Source organism: Capra hircus, chromosome 8 (genome assembly GCF_001704415.2).
Source record: "Capra hircus breed San Clemente chromosome 8, ASM170441v1, whole genome shotgun sequence".
NCBI lineage: Eukaryota > Metazoa > Chordata > Mammalia > Artiodactyla > Bovidae > Capra > Capra hircus.
In genome coordinates, this window is record NC_030815.1 from 70,143,200 (window position 1) to 70,164,609 (window position 21,410).

General features: G+C 43.3%; 1 protein-coding gene across 1 annotated transcript in view; it reads right to left on the reverse strand.

The window, feature by feature from the left end:
• Positions 1-17,544, reverse strand: part of LOC102175959 (tumor necrosis factor receptor superfamily member 10B) — a 41,547-nt gene extending 24,003 nt beyond the window's left edge. Inside the window, exon 1 of the mRNA XM_018052327.1 lies at positions 17,010-17,544. Coding sequence (XP_017907816.1) covers positions 17,010-17,168 — 159 coding nt within the window. The 5' untranslated portion in view covers positions 17,169-17,544. The remainder of the gene's footprint in view (positions 1-17,009) is intronic.

The following is a 21,410-nucleotide window of genomic DNA, read 5'->3' on the forward strand; positions in this document are numbered from 1 at the left end:
TCTTTGTTTCCTATTTGGATGCCTCTGATCTCTTTTCCTTGCCTAATTCCTCTGGCTAGGACTTGTAGTACTATGTGGATAACAGTTGTGAGAGTGGCATCCTTGTCTTTTTCCTGATCTTAGAGGAAAAGTTTTCAGGTTTCCTGTACCACGCAGAGAACTTCCAGATAAGGAAGACACCTCTAGATCAGCAAAGGGTACTTCTTACTGCCCTTTAGTTACAATCAAAAAGCATTAAACAAGATTCAAATACCACTAGGCTTCTCTCAGACCTCTCTTGTGAAGGAGTTATGCTTTCAAAAGCCCAGTCACATGTGGGATCCTCCCCTTTTGAGGAAGGACACAAGAAGACACCAGAATGAATCCGCTTTGGAGGGTGCAGTCATTGTAACTGCCATTACTCTTTCTCCCGGGCAGCTGAGAATGGTACGGGTGACATCATGTGTCACCCCATCACCTTTTTGGGGCATCTTTTCATGGGCAGATTTCTCCCTGTCCTTAGCTGCAGTCAAGAGCCAAACAGGACAGTGCTGGAGAGAGATTTCTCATAGGAACCTTTATGTGTTATCTGATTGTTGCCATAATGGTATGTTTATTTTCTATAATAGTGTTAGTTGCAGTCTTGCTGAACTCTTTGCGACCCTATGGACTATAGCCTGCCAGGCTCCTCTGTCTATGGGATTTCCCAGTCAAGAATACTGGAGGAGGTTGCCTTTCCCTCCTCCAGGGGATCTTCCCGATGCAGGCATTGAACCCAGGTCTCCTGCATTGCAGGCAGATTCTTTACCATCCAAGCCACCAGGGAAGCCAGGAAATGCAGGTCCCTGCTTTCCGATACAGACCAGGGCATACAGGATGGGGGTGGGCTTTGTCTGGACCACTTCCCTTCCACGGGATCTTCCCTCCCTACAGTGATGACATTCCCCCTCTGAGGATCTCATGCTCCCTCTGAAGGTGTGAATACTCTGCCAGGGTCTGCCCTCATTCACCTGCAGAATTCTGAAGAGCTCTGTACAGACCTGCCCCTGTCCTGGCCCCAACAGAAAACCCTCTGACTTCTCAACTCCAGTCCTGGGCCTGACTTTTCTCCGTCATGGGGCAGAGCAAGTACATTGTGAGCAACCCTGACATCATAACGCCCCCAAATCTCCAGACCAAAATGAACGAACTGTTGCTAAGAACCAAAACAGGGACTTCCCTGGTGGTCCAGTGGCTGGGACTCTGTGCTCCCAGTGCAGGAGATCTGGGTTTGATCCCTGGTCAGGAAACTAGATCCCACATGCTGCAACTAAAGAGCCCACATGTCACAACTAAGACCAGCGCAGCCAAGTAAATAAATAAAAATAAATATTAAAAATTGTACATACATTAAAAAAAATTAAAAACAAAAGAACCAAAACAGTGCATGGGTATTTTTATATGTGTGTGTGTGTGGAGAAAAAAAATACCCCTCTAGGTTAACCCAGATATTCTATTTCTTCTAGGAAGCCTCATGTTCTAATAAGAACATCATCAAGAATCTAATATAATCTATTTTCAAATATATTCACAAGTTCTTGGCTCTCAGGATGCTGGTGATTGAGGTTTTTGGGAGAGAGGGTGGTTGAAGGGCGCCAACATAACACTGGATACGTGCCATCTTGGGAATGCACCTATCTTCTCACAGTTCTCTTCCTAACTGTCAGAGACAGCCCCACAGGAGGTGTAGTGTCCATGTTGGGGTGGGGAGATTGGGGGAAAAGTGAAATGTCAGGAAAAAAGCTACAGAGCTGGAGAATGGGAGTTTCCTATTGTGAGATGTCACAGGACATCTGGTGCTGGTTTGGAGGAAAGAGGGGAGGATAACTGAGCAGGAGCAGACTGTGGAGAGGAGAGATGGCCCTGGAGGCCTGTAGGGGGTTAAAGCAGCAGGCTGTGCTCCCGTGGCTCCAGGGTGAGGCAGAGGGGCCAATGGGCAGGGGCGGAAGGGCAGCCGCTCAGAGTGGATACAGCTCTGTACGCAGCACCTTGGCTTTGGGAAAGGGACAGAAGCCTGACCATGGGGCCTCCCAGGAACGCAAAGGGACAAGAGCTAGGGCCTAAGGTCCAGGAGAGAAAAAAAAAAGTGCGTCCATGTGAGGTTGCAGGGCTGAGTCACCAGGCCCACTGAGAAGGATACAGAAAGGCCAGTGGGGACAGAAAGAGAAGGTGGCCCCAGAGTGGCAGGAGGCTCACAAGTGAGGGGCCACAGGAGGACCCCAGCAAGCAAGATTCCTTCCTGACTGCTCTGCCACAGCCAGTCTGCACCTCCAGGGAGCCTAGCAGGCCCAGGTGCAACCCAGAGACACCACTGGGGGAGGCTGTGGGGAGTCAGGCCAGGCTGGGGCCCCTTTCCCAGGGGAAGGGCAGGGAGGAGATGGACGGAGGAGGGGCTGAATTCCAGTCTTCAAGAAACCTGCTGCCTGGAAATCTTGAGTCAGAGCAGGAGACACACCCATGCAGGCATAAAGAGGGGAAGGAAGGAGTGAATCACCCAGCAAGAACATACACCCCTGCCCCTGTGCCACTCACAGCTTCTCCAGACGAGACTGCAAGGAGGGGGAGGAAAGTACACACATGCTTCTTTTTATATAAAGTTATGTATTATGGTCATGGACTCATGAATATATGAGTCTTTTCTAGCCAGTGGATAATGTAGCTATTTCTTGTATTGTTTGATAATATCAACAAACTCTTCAAAGGGATCTCCAACTGCTTTCCTTTCTAGGAGAAGAGATAAACCAGGGACTCTGTGCCTTCTTCAGGAGAGGCACATGCAGAGGCTATCTGTCCTGTGTTCTTTTGCCCTATCTTCAAGCTCACAGTCCTTTCTTCTACCGGTCAGCTGCATAGTTAAACACGTGTAGTGTGGATTTTTCACTTCAGCTATTTGATTTTTCAGCCGTACAATTGTGTTTTGATTCCTTTTGATAGTTTCTATTTTTATAGACCATTCCCTGCAGTAATCCTCACTTCTTAAGTATCTGCTCCAGCTTTGATAAGTGTATGCAGCTGAGTAGCCATCACCCAATCAAGACACAGAACATTCCCAGCACCCCCACACAGTCTCTTGTGCCCCAGAAGTCCTTTCCCACCCACCCCACCAGGACAGGCACTCCATCCCAGGATATATGTGACTCAAATGAGGAAAACAGAAGTAATCATTATTCCACAAATTCGGAGACGCTTTGCACCATTATAGTAGTCTAAATAAGGAAATGAAAGCATGCGATAGTCTCCAGAGAAGGTGAAAAGATAAAATTAAGTACCAATTTTGATTTTTTGAAACCATCTCAAAACAGGAGGCTGCATCCACAATGATAAGAATTTCTACATGAAGCTAGGATCCAACCTCATTCTTTTCTTAAAATTTAATTTAGGACTTCCCTGGAAGCACAATGGATAAAATCTGCCTGCCAATGCAGGGGACACAGGTTCAATCCCTGGTGCAGGAAGATCTCACATGCTGTGGAACGACTAAGCCCATGCGCCACAACTACTGAGCCAGAGCTCTAGAGCCTGCAAACGGCAACTAATGAGCCCAAGTGCTGGACCTACTGAGGCCGCGTGCCCAGTGCCCATGCTCCGCAACAAGAGAAGCCCCTGCAATGAGGAACCTATGCACTGCACTGAAGAGTGGCCCCTGCTCACTGCAACTAGAACAAGCCCGTGCGCAGCAGTGAAGACCTACCACAGCCAAAAATAAAAATAAACAAATGGATCATAGGAAAATTGTTTTTTCACAGTTAGGAAAAATAAAACAAAGACCCACAACATCAGATCAAAACTACTGAGTTCTAGGAACCAAAGCTGGATGCACCTGTGCCCACGTGTGTGTGTGTAGCTGGGTTACAGTAAAAATACACTTGTATATTCACAAGTACAAAATATGCTTGGTGGCTTGACCCAGATTCTACTCTTCTAGAAAGTCACCTACTAATGTCATCAGAAACATATATGGTTTTATTTTCAAATACATTCAATGTAATAATTTTGAAAAAAATCAGACATTTTTAGTTTTAGGAGGATTATTACTAAATATTTTAACAACCACACAGTGGAATACATGCAACCTTTATTCAATCACTCAACCACCATAGGAGCACCCACTCTGTGCTGCCTGCTTTAGGTTTCAGGAATATATTGGCAGCTACTGAAAACAAGACAGGTAATAAGTAGCATAACATCTCTTAGAGCAACCAGTCTACCACAGCTGGCTCCCTTCCCCTCCATGAACCTGATCTCCCTCCTTCACCACTTCCTCTTGGGGCAGAAGATCGGACCAGAACGGACTTTTCCTGTTTCTACTGCAGTTCTGGGCAAGCAGAAGGGCCAGGGCCCCACAAAGCCCATCACATGCTCATCCGCATGGACTCTGTTGTTTTTCTACCTTTAGTTTCATTACTTTCTGTTCTAATCTGTATTATTTCCTTCCTCTGTTTACTTTACCTTTAGGATGGTCTTCATTTTCTCGTGTCTCACTGTATAGTATTAGGTTACTGATTTGAGATTTTTCTTCTTCCTTAATGCAGTCATTTATAGGCATAAATTTCTTTCTAAGTTTTCAGCTGCTTTAGCTATATCCCATAAGTTTTGGTATGTGGTATCTTCAGTTTCATTCATCTCAAAAGATTTTACAGTTTCTTTTTTGATATCGTCTTGGACTAACTGGTTATTGGAGAGTGTGTGTTTAAACTGTATCATGGCTGTGAAGTTCCCCAGCTCCTTCCTGTCTGTGATTTCTGATTCCATTCCATTGTGGTGGGAGGGCACGTGTTCTATTATGGCTCTCCTTTGAGATATATGGATATTTGTTTTATGAGCTAGGATATGGTTTATTCTGGAGAATGTTCCATGTACACTTGGGAAGAATGTCTTTTGTTGTTGACTGGAGTATTCTATAGATGTCTGCTAGGTCTAATTGTTTTATAATGTTGTTTAAGTCTACTACTTTCTTGTTGATCTTCTTTCGGTTCATTATGAATCCTTACAGATTAAGGAAATTACATTGCTAAGTGTGATTTGTGTTCTGAGTACTTTTTTCTAGTTTGTTTTTATCTTTGTCATGATTTCTTCCCTTTGGCTTTCTTCTTAATTTTTATAAAGCCTTTAGGCAAGTTTTATAATTTGTTGTCATACTGAAGAAGTTCATCCTCTCTCCAAAGTGGTAAGAAATTTTTTCTCATATTTTTGCAGTACTTTTCTGGTTTCATATATTACAATTAATTCATTGATCCACCTATTTTTAATTATCTAATAAGAAGAGTATAAAGAAGAAACATCATTATTTTTCAGAAGTCATCCTAGTTGCTGTATCATTATTGAAAATTTTTTATCATTGATAGGAAGTGTCATCATCATACCACATTATTAAGGAAAGGTTTCACAGGTTGGGTTTTTTGAAGAGCATCTTTCATTATTGATAAATATGAATTCGATGAGAGAGACAGATCCTGCAAGGAAGACTGAGGTCATCTGAAGGAGGAAAGCCCAGGAAGTGAAGGTCAAGCCTAGGGACATGGGGTCCTGGGTTGTGACAGCTCTTCCAAGTCTTCAGCTCAGTTCCAGATCACAGAACCCCCTTCCTTTGGGTCACTGTTTGACTCTCTACAGGTCAGACCCATTTTTCCTCTTGTTTTCCCGCCAGGGCCCAATGGCATGAGCTTTGTTTGAAGGCTCTTCCCTCATCACTGTATTTTTTCTGTGCCTCTTTGTGTCTCTTAATGACCACGAGCTCATTGAGAAAAGGAATTAGGACTTCCTTCTCTAAGTTCTAGAGGCCCAGGTGGTGCTGTTCAATAGAGTAATCACCAGGTCCTTATGGGAATGGAGCACTTCAAACAGCTTCTCTGAATCAAGATGTGTTGCAAGTGAAAAACACATTCTGAATTTCAAAGACAGTATTTAAGAAAAAAAAGTCCATCAATGTTTTGTATTGATTGTTGTTGTTTAGTCACTAAGTCATGTCCAACTGTTTGCGACCCCATGGACTGTAGCCTGCCAGGATCCTCTATCCATGGGATTCTCCAGGCAAGAATACAAGAATACTGCCTTCTCCAGGGAATCAGGGGATCATTCCCTTCTCAGAGGATTTTCTCGACCCAGGGATGAAACCTGGGTCTCCCGCGTGGCAGACAGACTCTTTACCATCTGAGCCACCAGGGAAACTCCTGAGCTTCCCTGGACTCCATTTTCTCCTCTCTTCCTATAGAGCCCCATCACCCCCAGGCTTTCCCATGCTGGTTGGGTCATCTGAGGCTGCAGAGGCCCCTCCTCATCCGACTGTGTGGCCCCACTCTGCCCCCTGCAGTGTCCGCAATGTCCATCCCCACACCTCTTCAACACATTTCCCCTTAGGCCAAGCTAGCTTTTCCACTGGGCACAGTAGGCTGCAGGTTAGGGCCCATGATCCCATCAGTGGCCCACGAAAAATTTTAAAATATATATGTAGAATCTAGAAAAACGGTACAGATGAACCTACTGCAGGGCAGGAGGAGAGACACAGATGTAGAGGACACACATCTGGACCTGGAACGGGCGCAGAGGTGGGGGAGGGAGGGATGGGACGAACTGGGAGATTGGGATTGACATATATACACCGCCATGTGTAAAATAAATAGTGGGAATCTGCTGTATAGCATAGGGAATTCAGCTTCATTCTCTGTGATGACCTAGAGGATTGGGGAGGTCCAAGAGGGAGGGGTATGTGCATACATACAGCTGATTCATTTCACTGTACACCAGAAAATAATATTGTAAAGCAATTATACTCCAAGTTTTAAAAAAATCTTGAAATCATACAAAACTATTTGGATGGAGTTCAGTCTCAGTTATATTCATCTTTATACCTATTGAGTCCTAAATATAATCTTTAATTTTTTTGTAAGCAAGAAGGGGCCTAGAAAGACCAAAGGTGCTGACAGCAGACAGAAGTCATGATGAGGCCACGTGTGTGCTCCTTCAAGGTTCCTATAAAACCCTGAGCCAACTTGACTGGCCTCACACCCAGCCCTTGTTCCCCAGTAGCACCTGAATCTTTCCTATTTGGGGACTTGAAGGTCAACAGTAATTCGCTGTCCTCTGATGCTCCAGTGTTGGCTGAGGTTGGTAGGAAGAGTCAACAGGTAGAGGACGAGAGGGCCTCCTATTTAAAGCTTGACTGAAGGATGAAGCTTAGCTTGTGCCCACACCCTTGTGACCCTTGACCTGGATGAGGCCCCCCTCACAGGACTCCCCCTGCAGCCCAGGGAGGCCAGGGTGGGCCTTGCAGAGGCCCTGCAAGGACAGCTCTGAACACTCAGCAGGAGCCCAGGGGCTGCAGTGCACAAGCCTGGATCCTTCTCCCGCCCAATGAGGAGGAGTGAGGGGATCCTGACCTGCAGGCAGCAGGAGCCTGTCCCCCCTCCACTGTCTTGTCAGGAGACCTGGGACAGGAGGTTGCCCCTTCTTTCTCCTTATCCAGCCAGCTGTCCCTGATGGGTCCCCTACATCACCCCTGTGTCTGTACCCAGGTGCCCTGATAGGAAGTTCGTGGCCATGGCCTGTACCCCCGGAGCAATGTCAAGTGTGTGGACCAAGAATCAGGTACCCTGGCCCATGGGGAGGCCCTGATCCATGAGCAAGACACGGTCCATCACTCCCTCTCCCTCCTCGAGCAGTTCACACACACACACACACACTCTTACAAATGAGCATTATACTAGTGCAAACAAACAAAAAATCAGATATCAGGATCAAACCTTAAGGAACTATCCTCAGGTTTTAAAAGACCTTGATCTTTTGTGTATTAACTATAGGTTTTGTTTTGTGAAGCCCAAGAATACTGAAGTGGGTAGCCTATCCCTTCTCCAGGGGAACCTCCCAAACCAGGAATTGAATCAGACTCTCCTGAATTGCAGGGGAGTCTTCACCAGCTGAGCTACCCAGGAAGTTCTACATATGGCAACTTATATCTATAACAGTCTATTTTAAGTTGACAACAAGTGTGATCCCATTCTAAAGCTCATCATTTTTAGTCTCCTACCCCCAACACTGTACATTTTTGATGTCACATTTCACATCTTTTCATCTTGAATATTCCTTTGTTAATTATTGTAATCATAGGTATTTTTACTGCTTTTGTCTTTAAGCTGCATATTAGCTTCATAAGTTAACAAACCAGTACTGTTACTAAATATTTACCTTCCAGTGAGATTTATTCCTTCATATCTGTTCTTGTTATTATTTGATGGCTTTTATTTTCAGCTTAAAAAAGAAAAATGTTTTAACATTTGTTGTAAGGCCAGTTTAGTGATTAACTCTTTTAGCTTTTGGTTGTCTAACCATAACTATAATGTGCTCAGTCATGTCCGACTTTTTGGAGCCCACCAGGCTCCTCTGCCCATGGAATTTTCCAAGCGAGAATACTGAAGTGAGTTGCCATGTCCTCCTCCAGAGGATCTTCCCCACCCAGGGATGCAACCTGCATCTCCTGAGTCTCCTCAATTGGCTGGCGAGTTCTTTACCACTAGCACCACCTGTCTGGAAAACTGTTTCTCTCTCTTCCATTTAGGAATAATCACTTTGCCATGTAGAGTATTATCGGTTAAATGTTTTTTCCCATTTAGCATTTTGAATATATTGTGCCACCCCCTCTGCCCTGCAATTTTTGTGCTGAAAAGTCTGTTGATAGCCTTATGGGGGTTCCCTTGTATGTAACAAGTTGTTTTCCTCTTGCTGTTTTTAATATTCTCTCCATATCTTTAATTTTTGACATTTTAATTATAATGTGTCTTAGTAAGGATCTCTTTAAGGTCTTTATTTGGAACTTTCTGAGTTTCCTGTATCTAGATGTCTGATTCCTTCCCCACATTAGGTAAGTTTTCAGCCATTATTTAATCAAATAAGTTTTTTGCCCTTTTCTAGTTCTTCTCCTTTGAGTGAAGATGCTCAGTCATGTCTGACTCTTTGAGACCCCATGGACTGTAGCCCACCAGGCTCCTCAGTCCATGGAATTTTCCAGACAAGAGTACTAGAGTGGATTGCCATTTCCTTCTCCAGGGGATCTTCTCAACCCAGGTCTCCCACACTGCAGGCAGACGCTTTACTGTCTGAGCCACCAGGGAAGTCCCTATAATGCAGTTTTGCCCTATAATGTCCTTTAATGTTGTCCCATAAGTTCCTGAAGCTATCTTCACTTTATTTCATTCTTTTTCCTCTCTGATGTTCTGATTGGCTGAGTTCCACTGCCTTGTCTTTTTAAAAACATTTTTAAAAATATACATTTGTCTATTTATTTGGTTGCATCAGGTCTTAGTTTTGTCACATGGGATCTTTCATAGCAGTGCATGGACTCTCAAGTTGTGGTGTGTGAGCTCAGCAGTTGCAGCGTGGGCTTAGTTGCAGCATGGCATATGGGATCTTAGTTCCCCGACCAGGGATTGAACCTACATCCTCTGCATTGCTTTCTGGTAGCTCAGCTGGTCAAGAATCCACTTGCAGTGCAGGGGACCCCAGTCCAATTCCTGGGTTGGGAAGATCTGCTAGAGAAGGGATAAACTACCCACTCCAGTAATCTTGGGCTTTCCTGATGGCTCAGCTGGTAAAGAATCCGCCTGCAATGCAGGAGACCTGGGTTTGATCCCTGGGTTGAGAGGATCCCCTGGAGAAGGGAACAGCTACCCATTCCAGCATTCTGGCCTGGAGAATTTCATGGGCTGTATAGTCCATGGGGTCGCAAATAGTCGGACACGACTGAGCGACTTTCGCTTTCCTCTGCATTGTAAGCTGGAGTCTTAACCACTGGACCGCCTTTGTCTTTGAGATGACTGATCCTTTCCTTACTTTACCTAGTCTGCTGCTGAACCCTTCTATTGATTTTCAGTTCAGTTATTGTATGTTTCAGCTCTGTGGCTTCTATTTGAGAGTTTCTTATATTTTCCATCTCTTTGTTGAAGTTCACACTGTGTTCATCTATTCTTCTCCCCAGTTCAGCAAGCTTCTTTATGACCATTACGTTGAACTCTTTATCAACTAAATTATTTACTTCCGTTTCATTAAGGCTTTTTCCTAAGGCTTTATCTTATTCAGTCACTTGGAACAGATTTCTCTGTTTCTTCATTTTGCTTGACTCTCTCTGTTTGTTTCTATACAGTAGATGAAACAACCACCTCTCTCCCAGTCTTGAAGGAGCGGCCTTGTGTAGGAAATGAATTTTTCATTCAGCCCTACCCCTGAACATTCGAGTACACATGTCTCTTTCAATTCTGGTTTCCTTGGTGTGTATGCCCAGCAGTGGGACTTCTGGGTCGTATGGCAGTTCGATTTCCAGTTTTTAAAGCAATCTCCACACTGTTCTACATAGTGGCTGTACTAGTTTGCATTCCCACCAACAGTGTAAGAGGGTTCCCTTTTCTCCACACCCTCTCCAGCATTTATTGTTTGTGGACTTTTTGATAGCGGCCATTCTGACCGGTGTGAGATGGTACCTCATTGTGGTTTTGATTTGCATTTCTGTGATAATGAGTGATGTTGAGCATCTTCATGGTGAGCTGTCTTACAGATGCTGAAACCCCAGGTGGAGAAGTTAACTACAATGACCAGACTGTACCCGGGACATGAGCTGCCTGATTCTAAGAACTGGCCTCAGAGAAACGGGAACAGATGGACCCTGGAACTGTACCTAAAACAATCAAGATGATGCTGGTCAGACCACCGATGACCAATTTGAAGATGACTATCAGAGCTGACTCTGCTGTTTCTATATGTGGCTCCCTCCTTGCTTCTGTCTATAAAAGCTCTTGCCCACAGGTTGCCAGTGGGGGGCAGGGAGTCGGCCTTTGGATAGATGTTCACCACTCTGGGCCCCCAGCTGCCAGCATCTGAAATAAAGCAAACTTTCCTTACCACCAACCTGGCCTGTTTATTGGCTTTTGGGCAGAGAGCAGCCAGACCCACATACACACTTTCAGTAACACTATCCCAAACGGGAAGATCTCAGTGCCTAGATTGAGGTTGACTGGAAGTCAGCCACATACACACACAAAGAAATTTACAGGCCAATATTCTTGATGAACACAAATGCAAAAGTCATCAACAAAATTTTAGAAAGCTGAATTCAACAACACATTAAAAGGAGCATACAACATAATCAGTGGGATTTAGTCTAAGGATGCAAACTATGGTTCAAAATTTACAAATCAAAAAAAAAAATCACAAATCAGTCAATGTGATATACCACATAAGTAAAATGAAGAACAGAAGTCATATGATCATCCCAATGGGTACCAAAAAAGCATTTGACAAATTCAATATTGATTTATGATAAAACTCTCAACAAACCAGACACAGAGGAAATACACCTCAACATAATAAAACCCTATGTGACAAGGCCACAGCAAACACCACATTCAATAGTGAAAAGCTTGAATTATCTCCTCTAAGATCAGGAACAAGATAAAGACACTCACTCTTGTCATCTTTATTTAACATAGTATTGGAAGTCCCAGCCAGAGCGATTAGGTAAGAAAAAGAAATAAAAAAGCATACAACTTGGAAAGGAGAAAGTAAAATTGTCACATTTTGCAGGTGACATGATATTATGTATAGAAAATGCTAAACACTCCATTAAAAAAAAACCTCTTAAGACTAATAAATGAATCCAGTATAGTTACAGGATATAAAAATCAGTATGAAAACATATGGTGCATTTCTTTACATGAATAACAAACCAGCAGAAAGAGAAATAAGAAAACAATCTAATTTACAATTGCATCAGAAAAATAAAATTCTTATGAATAGGTTGAATAAATTCAGCCAAGGAGGTCAAAGACCTGTATATTGAAAACTGCATTGAAAAAGACACAAATAAATGGAAAAAAAAATCCATGCTTATGGATTTGAATAATCAATATTTTTAAATGTCCATATACTCAGAGAAATCTATAGATCTGATGCAATTTTTATCAAAATTTCAATGGCGCTTTTCTCAGAAATAGGACAAATAATTAAAATTTTTATAGAACCACAAAAGACTCTGAAGAGCCAAAGTAATTTTTTAAAAAAGCTAAGGAAGGCTGGTGGCCTCTTGCTTCCTGATTTCAAACTATGCAAGTGAAAGTGTTAGTCGCTCAGTTGTGTCCGACTTTGTGACCCCATGGACTGTAGCCAGCCAGGCTCCTTTGTCCATGGAATTTTCCAGGCAAGAATAATGGAGTGGGTAGCCATTCCCTTCTCCAAGGGATCTTCCTAACCCAGGGATCAAATCTGGGTCTCTCCCACTGCAGGCAGATTCTTTACCATCTGAGTCACCGAGGAAGCCCTGTATTGGAAAGGGGGAGTCTTAAACACTGGACAGTCAGGGAAGTCCCTCAATTAAGGATTTTTGCATGTATATTTATAATAGATGTTGATCAGTATTTTTTTTTGGTAATATCATTGTAAATTTTTGATACCAGGGTTGTGCTGGCTTTATAAAACAGTGAAGAACTGTTGCTTATTCTTATTTTCTGAAAGAATTTGTATAAGACTAATATTATTTTTTCTATGAATATTTATAGAATTCATCAATGAAACTACATGGGCCTGCAGTTTTCATTGCTGTAAGATTTTAAGTGATGAATTCTAATTCATAAAAAGATATAGGGTTAATCAGATTTTCTTTTCATCTTGTATCTGTTCTGCTAAATAATATTTTCAAGGAATTTGTCCATTTTATTCAAGTTGTTGTCAAATTTATCAGCATTAAATTATTCATAAGTTCCCCTTATTGTCCTTTCTATGGCTGCAGAGTTTGTTATAATATCTTATCATTAATTGCTGATATTGCTTTTTTGTTTTTTGGCCTTTTTTCTTTCAAAATTTGGTTTGTTAATTTTATTAATTTTGTTAATCATTTCAGAGAATCAACACTTGGTTTGTCAATTCCTTTCATCATTTGTATTCTATTTCATTGATTTCTACTCATATTATTATTTTTTTTCCTATTCTTTTGAGTTTAATTTGCACTTATTTTATGGTGATTTAAAAATGTGAATCTTCAGGTCGCTTTTTTTTTTCTTTAATTAAAAAAAAATTTTACTCCCCATTTCTCCCAACCCCCTATTCTTTCTAATAGAACATCTTTAATTGGAAGAGTTTCCCAGGTGGTGCCAGTGGTAAAGAACCCACCTGCCAATGCAAGAGACTTAAAGAAATGTGGGGTCAATCCCTGGGTCGGGAAGATTCCCTGGGGGAGGGCACGACAACCCACTCCATTCTTGCCTGGAGAATCCCTTTGACAGAGGAGCCTGGCGAGGTACAGTCCATAGGGTTACAAAGGGTAGGACACAACTGAAGTGACTTAGCATGCACTCACACTTTAATTTGGAGAATGTGATGGCACCCCACTCCAGTACTCCTGCCTGGAAAATCTCATGGACAGAGGAGCCTGGTAGGCTGCAGTCCATGGGGTCACTAAGAGTTGGACATGACTGAGTGACTTCACTTTCACTTTTCACTTTCATGCACTGGACAAGGAAATGGCAACCCACTCCAGTGTTCTTGCCTGGAGAATCCCAGGGACAGGGGAGCCTGGCGGGCTGCGTCCATGGGGTCGCACAGAGTCGGACACGACTGAAGTGACTTAGCAGCAGCAGCAGCACATTTTAATTGAAAACTGCACGGTTTAAGCATGTGTTAGCAGCTTTTCACAAGTTTCCATGAAGTATATATTCATTACCATTTGTTTTGAAATTCAAAAAAATATTCTTTTGATTTCATCTAAGAACCATAATGATTTGAAGGATGTTGCTTAATATTCAAATTTTGGAGTCTTTTTCTAGAGACCATTCTTGACTAGCAATGTAATTTCATTAAAGTCAGAGAACAGAGGTTATATGATTTCATTGCTTTTAAACTTATTTAGACTTTTTAAATTGTCTAGAATGTGGTCTATCTTAGTGGAAGTACCACATTCATCAAAAAAGAATGAGTCTTCATTAGATGTTGCAAGTGTGCTCTCTGAATGTCAATTAAATCAAGATGGTTGGTTTTTCTTTTTCTTTTTTTTTAAATTTGGTCTCTCTGTGCAGCTTCGAGGATGTTAACTCCTCAACCAGCAAAACTTGTTGTGCCCTCCATAAGAGGGCAGATTTCTAACCACTGAACTGCTAGGGGAATTCCCATTATGGTTGACAGCATTACTTCTGCTGTTGTTTAGTGGCTAATTGTGAGAGACTCTGCGACCCCATGGACTGTAGCCTGCCAAGCTCCTCTATGGGATATTCCAGCAAGAATGCTGGAGTGGGTTGCCATTTCCTCCTCCAGGGGATCTTCCCCAGCCTAGGAATCTAACCTGTGTCTCCTGCATTGGCAGACAGATTCTTTACCACTGAACCACTGGGGAAGCCCGATAATGTTACTGCCCTTTTTCATTTTCATTAAAGGGTGATATGATAGTCCTTCGATTTCATCAATTTTTGCTTTATGTATTTTTAAAGCTCTTTTATTAGGCACAATATATTTATGGTTAAGATGTCTTCCTGATGAATTGACACTTTTAACACCACAAATGTACATTTAAAAAATCTTTGGTAACATCAGATGAAAACTTGAAATAGTCCTGGGCAATCCCTCAGTGTTGACATTCAGTTACCTCTGTTCTGTCCCCAGCTTGCCGATCACATTTCCCATCACCCAGATCAATACCCCCATGCTCCTCAGGGCAGGACAAAACACTAACATTAGCGCAGGCATCTTAGAACCCACACCACCCACACATTCAGGGGGAGCCCTGACTGCAGCCTGCTGAGTGAGTAGCCCTGTGCAGGGGCTGTGGGGCACTGGGGACAAGGCGAGGTCCTTCTTTTCTGAGCTCAGGGCAGTTCTGGCCACAGGAACCTGAGGCAGAGACAGCAATGCCCGTAAAGTCACCAAGGTGAAAAGAGCCTGGAAGGGCTGCAAGGCAGATGTGACAAGACTCCCAGTGGCAGGGAACAGGGGTGGACATGCAGGGGAAAGTCCCACAGAGCCAGGATCACAGACAAGAATGGTGGAGATGTGAGACTTTGCCACTCACAGACTTGTGGTGTGTGTGTGTGGAGGGTGGGTTGGGGGTGTGAGAGAGAGATAGAGACAGACAGAGGAGGGAGACAGGAGGGCTGCGGTGGAGCAGCAGTGTGGGACAAAAGAGAGAGGGAAACGAGGGAACTTCCTGGTGGTCCAGTGGTTAGGATGACGCACTTTCACTGCAGGGGTCAAGGTTGGATCCTAGGCTGGGAACTAAGATTCCTGCAGCCTTTGAGCCTTAGCCAATTAAAAGAAAGAAAGGAACTGAGAATGGACAATGGATTGTGGCAGCGTCTTCAGTTCGGCTCCACAATTTGTTCACTCTGCTACCAACCTGGTGAAGTTCAGAGATGAGTCAGGAGTGGGGATTTCTTTTCATGCTTTTAACTACTTCCTGCAAATGATGCAGTACTGTTAGCTGGGTTTGCAGAGTCTAATTGGACCTTGCTGCATGCCCGTGTTACTTTCCGGAGCTGATGCAACTGTTTTAGGGTCGTTTGATTTTCACTCTCCCTTGATAGGTCAACCAAAACAAGACTACTCTTTCTCCCTGGGGACAAATGGTGCCTAAAAGCTGCACCGTTACTTTTTTTTTTAACAACTGCTGCTGCTAAGTCGCTTCACTCGTGTCCAACTCTGTGCGACCCCATAGACAGCAGGTCACCAGGCTCCCCTGTCCCTGGGATTCTCCAGGCAAGAACACTGGAGTGGGTTGCCATTTCCTTCTCCAATACATGAAAGTGAAAAGAAAGTGAAGTCATTCAATCATGTCCAACTCTTAGTGACCCCATGGACTGCAGCCTACCAGGCTCCTCTGTCCATGGGATTTTCCAGGCAAGAATACTGGAGTGGGTCGCCATTGCCTTCTCCATTCTTGAACAAAAGATTCTTTAAATTCTATAGTGCTTTACAATTTTCAAGCTATTTACACACATGATTTCATATAATCTCACAATAACTCTTCCTTTCCCCTCATCCTTATCTTGCCCCTCCTTGCTTCCCTCTCCCCACTGGTAACCACCAGGTTGTTCTCGGTTATCTGTGAGTCCGCTTCTTTTTTTGTGTTACTCACTAGTTTTTAATTTTTATATGGCACGTGTAAGTGTAAGTAACATCATACAGGGTTTCTCTTTCACTCTAAACTTCATCAGCTGTGACAAAGCCATAGCGTCACACTTGTTCTCAAGGTCTTCCTGTGGTCTGAGACCTGTCTCTTCTAAGATTTGTGTGGCTGTGGGTAGTTGCTTTTACAAGTAAAAAGATAGCTAGGTTAACAGTAAACCCTTTCGCCTGGAATTCAGGGCAGCCATTAAATAGATTTTTCAGGATGAATGCCACACCTGTTTCAGCCTCAAAACAGAAATCAAAATAACATCTTCAGTCCCTTTCCTCCGAAACTAGACAGAGCCTCTGAGGCTAGCCGCTTGATTACTGGGGATTTACCCTGTAAGCCCTGTGGGTTGCTGCGGAAGAAAGTGGTGAAGGAATTTGCAAAAAGACCGACAGCAGCCGAAAAGGGGTGCTGAATGCAACGGAGGGTGGGAAAGCTACTTTTCTGTAAAAATCGAGAGGAAGAATAGATGCGTTGAGCATGTTCTAGAATCTCAACATAAAAGGGGAGGAGGGAGGGAAAGGAAGAAGGGAGACGGAAGGATGAGGGGGGAAGGAAGGGGAGCGGAGAAGCTTGCAAAGGGGTTTCCCATTCCTTTTCCTTTGGAATTTACTTCTGGGACAGCCAGACAAGCCTAGGACCGGGACGGAGAACACGGGCTCTTCTCCCTCTGGGCCCGGGTCGGTCCTGCCAGGCCCTGACCCTCCTCCTTTCCCCCATTCAGCCCCCGGTAGATCTTGCTCTGACATGGCCCGGCCGCAGCTGACCTGGGCATGCACACTGTCGGGTCTTTTCCCGCCGCCACTTACCCGCCACCCGGCGGCCTTCCGGAGCCAGCGCCCGCGGTGGTACTCACCCACAACACGACAGCCATGACGACGATGAGGTGCTTGAACCGAAGTGTGGGGCCACCGGGGCGCCCTGCGCCGGCGCTCGAGGAGGCCGGTGCCCTCCGTCCCCGGTCGGGCAGCGTTCGCTGTCGAGGTCCCCGCAGGTTGATGGTAGGCACAGTCATGAGGAATCTTCGCGGTCGTCCGTGGAACTTGGAAAGCTGGCCTCTGATGGCCAGGCGTCGGAGCTCTTCTGTATACCTCCGCTCCCGCGCTCTGTACTCTTCTAGAAAAATCAGGCGGCGGTGGCCCCGCCTTGTCTTACTCAGGATATTGCTCAATCAGTGTCGGGAAAATAAGAACCTCCGTCTTCCTCTCGACCGCGAGTTGAACGCAGCCTGCGTGCGCGCTCATTCGCTCAGTCGTGTTCGACTCTTTGCTGCCCCATGGACTGCAGCCCACCAGGCTTCTCTGTCCATGGGCTTTCCTAGACACGAATACTGGAGTAGGTTGCCATTTCCTCCTCCAGGGCGTCTTCCCGATTCAGGGATGGAACTCTCCTCTCCTGCATCTCTTGCATTGGCGGGCGAATTCTTTACCACGGAGCCACCTGGGAAGTCCGGAGCACGCAGAGCTGGCATTAAAGGTTCTTCTTGAACCAGATCCCTTCTCAGGGGCAACGACCCTCCTGAACTACCTCTGGTCCTCTGACTACCGCCTTCTGCTGGCTCTCAGCTTCTGTTCCTCCCACGTTCATTGACAGTATGGGTGCACGGGTATCACTGCCTCCAGAGTCACGTGGCAGCTCTGTCCCGGAAAGTTGTTGAATCAGACGTTTGCTCTTAGCATCTTAGTAGCCAGGTGCCTGACTGGAGCAGATACTCAGTGAACAGGTGGGTGGACAGAATGAAGGTCACAGAGCCGGCCATCGGTGGGTCTGAATAGGCTTCGGATCTCCTCCATCACTACCTGTGCGTTGCAGTAATGCCCGGGTCGACGTCTGACTTTCACACGCAAGACTTCATACCACCTCCTCTGGACTCTACTGCTCTTGCAGTCAGGCAAGCTAGAGGAATCCACTCCATTCAGCCTTTCTTGGAGATTTTTCTTCCCTGTAGATTTTTTAAAGCCTTTGGGAAACAGAACTGCTGGAGGCTAATTGACAGACGAAACCAAACAAGCCAGGAGGAGGAGGTCCCCACGTGGGTCAGGCGCATCCAGCTGTCCCGAAAACATCCGCACTCTGCTGGACTTAGGTTGTGGGGAGTCCCAGTACTGGGTAAGCAGCACAAGGCTAGGTCCTACTTAAGGGCGACTGTGGGCTGGGGACTGGGCAGGGGAGACACGAACCGGGACCCCTTTTGTATCAGTTTTGTGAGGCCGGTGTGGTAGGAATTAAAATTCCTTTTTCCTCCATATGTTTATCCAGCGGTTCCAATATCATTTATTGGAAACACTTTCTTTTGCCATTGAATAATATTACTGCCTTTGTTGAAATTCAATAGACCATCTATATGTTCCATTTCTGGACTCTATATTGTGTTCCATGGATCTATTCATTTTCTATCCTGTGCCAATACCACGTTGCCTTGATTGTGTGCGTGTGTGCTCAGTCGTGTTCCACTCTTAGCGACCCCATGGACTGGAGTCCGCCAGACTCCTCTGGCTGTGGAATTTCCCAGGCAAGAACACGAGAGTGGGTTGCCATTTCCTCCTCTAGCCGATTTTCTGACACCGGGATGGAACCGCGTCTCCTGCTGCTCCTGCGCTGGCAGGCAGATTCTTCACCACTAAGCCTCCTGGGAAGCCTGTTGTCTTGATTACTGTAGCTTTATAGTGAGTGTTGAAATCAGGTAGTGGAAGTCCTCCAATTGTTCTCTTTTTCCCCTGAAATTGTTTGTGTTTTCATATAAGTTTTATATAAATTAAAATATTTAATTTAAAAAATCCTGCTGGTATTTTAGTCGATATTGCATGAAAGTGATGACTGACAAAAATTGACATTTTAACAATATTGAGTCTTGCAATCAATGAGATGGTTTTATTTTAGACTGTTCTTACTTAATCTTGGCAACATTTTGTAAGCTTTCTGTATACAGATTGTATACATCTTTTACAAATGCATTCCTAAATGTTTTTGATGCTGCTTCAGTGGAATGGTTGAGATTATTGGTTTTTATTTCCAGTCCATGGGTCCCAGAGAGTGGGACGTGACTGACTGAGCATGTTTTAGACAGCTTATAATTTCACCTTGCTTTTTCCAGTTGGAGAATCTCAGCCTTATAATTGACATGTTTATTCTAGTTACATTCATTGTTGTAGCTTTATTCCAAATATATGATTTGCCACAATTTCTTCATTTTGCCTTCCTTTTTTAAAAATATTTTCACTGGGTATAAATGAGTAATGAGTCAACAGGTTTCTTTCACCACTTTAATTCTCAGCTCCATTGTTTAAGTCAGTTGTCATTCATCGGTCCTTTGAATGCAAAAAAAAAATTTTTATGCACAAAATTTTCTCTTTGTTACTATGATGTGCCCAGGTGGTGTTTTCTTTATATTTATCTTTCTTTGGGGCTTTCTAAGCTTTTTGAATTTGTAAATTGGTGTTTTGTACTACATTTGAGAAAATTACAGCCATTTTGTTCTCATTTGTTCAGTTATTTCTTTTCAGTCTTCAATTCCAAATATATTCCATGGTGGTGTCCCAAAGGTCACCAAGACTCTGTTCCCTGTTTTCTTTCAGTTTTTTTAACCTCTGCTCTTCAGATTGAATGCTCTTTAAATCTATCAAGTCTCTCTTCAAGTTCACTCATTATGTCTTCTGCAGTGTTCAAACTGTGTTAATAACATTCAGGAGAATTTTTAATTTCAGATAATGGGATTTTCAGTTCTAAAATTTCCTTTTGTTTCTTGTTTTATAGTTATCACTTCTATCCTGAGATATCCTAACTTCTGTTCATTTTAATAATTTTCTACAAACCAAACATATATTTAAAAGCTCCCCAAAAGAGATTCTATTATGAATTAGAGGTGAGAACCAGTAAAAAGATATAAACTTTACCCGGAATGAAGAGATATGTAATGGGGAGTATCAATAGCAGAAAATGTTAACATCCCTCTGTCTATGGGATTCTCCGAACAAACATACTGGAGTGGGTTGCCATTTCCTTCTGTAGGGGATCTTCCCAACCCAGGGATTGAACCTGGGTCTCTTGCATTGCAGGCAGATTCTTTACTGTCTGAACCACCAGGAAAGTCAACAGAGAAGGTATTATACTTTATTTACAAAGAAGTCTAAAGGGAAACCCAAAGACAACAGAGAATAGATAAACAAGCACAACAAAATTTTAGTCTCTGACAGCAACCTCTACAATAAACACCTTCTCCTAGCTGGACAAAAATAAAACCTCACCCTAAACATCTACTTAGCTCAGTTCCTTTAACAGGTACATTATGTCTAAGCAAAAAATTATATGGCATACTAAAAGACCAAAACCAAAAACACTCGTTGAGTTTTAAGAGATAGAGCCAGCACCAGAATGAGACACAGATATGGTGGAGATGTTGGAATTATCATATCAGGAATTTAAAACAACTAGGAATAATATGCTAATGATTCTAATGGAAAAGTGGGCAACATGCAAGAACAGATAGGAAATGTAAGCAGAGAGATGGCACTTCAAGAAAAAATTAAAAAGAAATTCTAGTAACAAAAAACCCCACAATGTAACAGAAATAAAGGATGCTTTTCATGCGCTCATGAATAGAATCGGCAGAAGGGGAAGTATCACTGAGCTTGAATCCATGTCAACAGAAACTTAGAAACTTACAAAAGGGAAGACAAAAGAATTAAAAGGGCAGAACAGAATATTCAAGAACTGTGAGATGATTTAAAAAGGAAGTAACATAAACATAAGGGGAATACCAGAAAGAAAAGGAAAAGAGAAGAAAAAGAAGTATTCGAGGAAATAATGACTTCAAATTTTCAAAGATAAATGATAGACACCAAACCACATATGTAGGAAACTAGCAGAACACCAAGCAGGAAAAATTAAAAAAAAAAAAAAAAGTTACGCATAGGCATATTATAGCCAAGCTACAAAATACCAAAGTAAAAAAAAAAGAAAATCATAAAAGAGGCCTGAGGTTCAAGAGGGAGGGGATATGTGTATATATATAGATAGCTGATTCAAGATGTTATACAGCAGAAACTAACACAACATTGTAAAGCAATTATTCTCCAATGTAAAAAATTTTTTTAATTGCATGGTTTCATGATTGATTGTGAATAAACTGAATTACAATTCTAAAAAAGAAGAATCCTGAAGGAAAAAGCATTTTACCTGCAGAGGATGAAGAATAAGAATTGTAAAAAAAAATAAATAAAACAAGAAGAAAGTGAGGTAAAATACTTAAAGTGTGAAA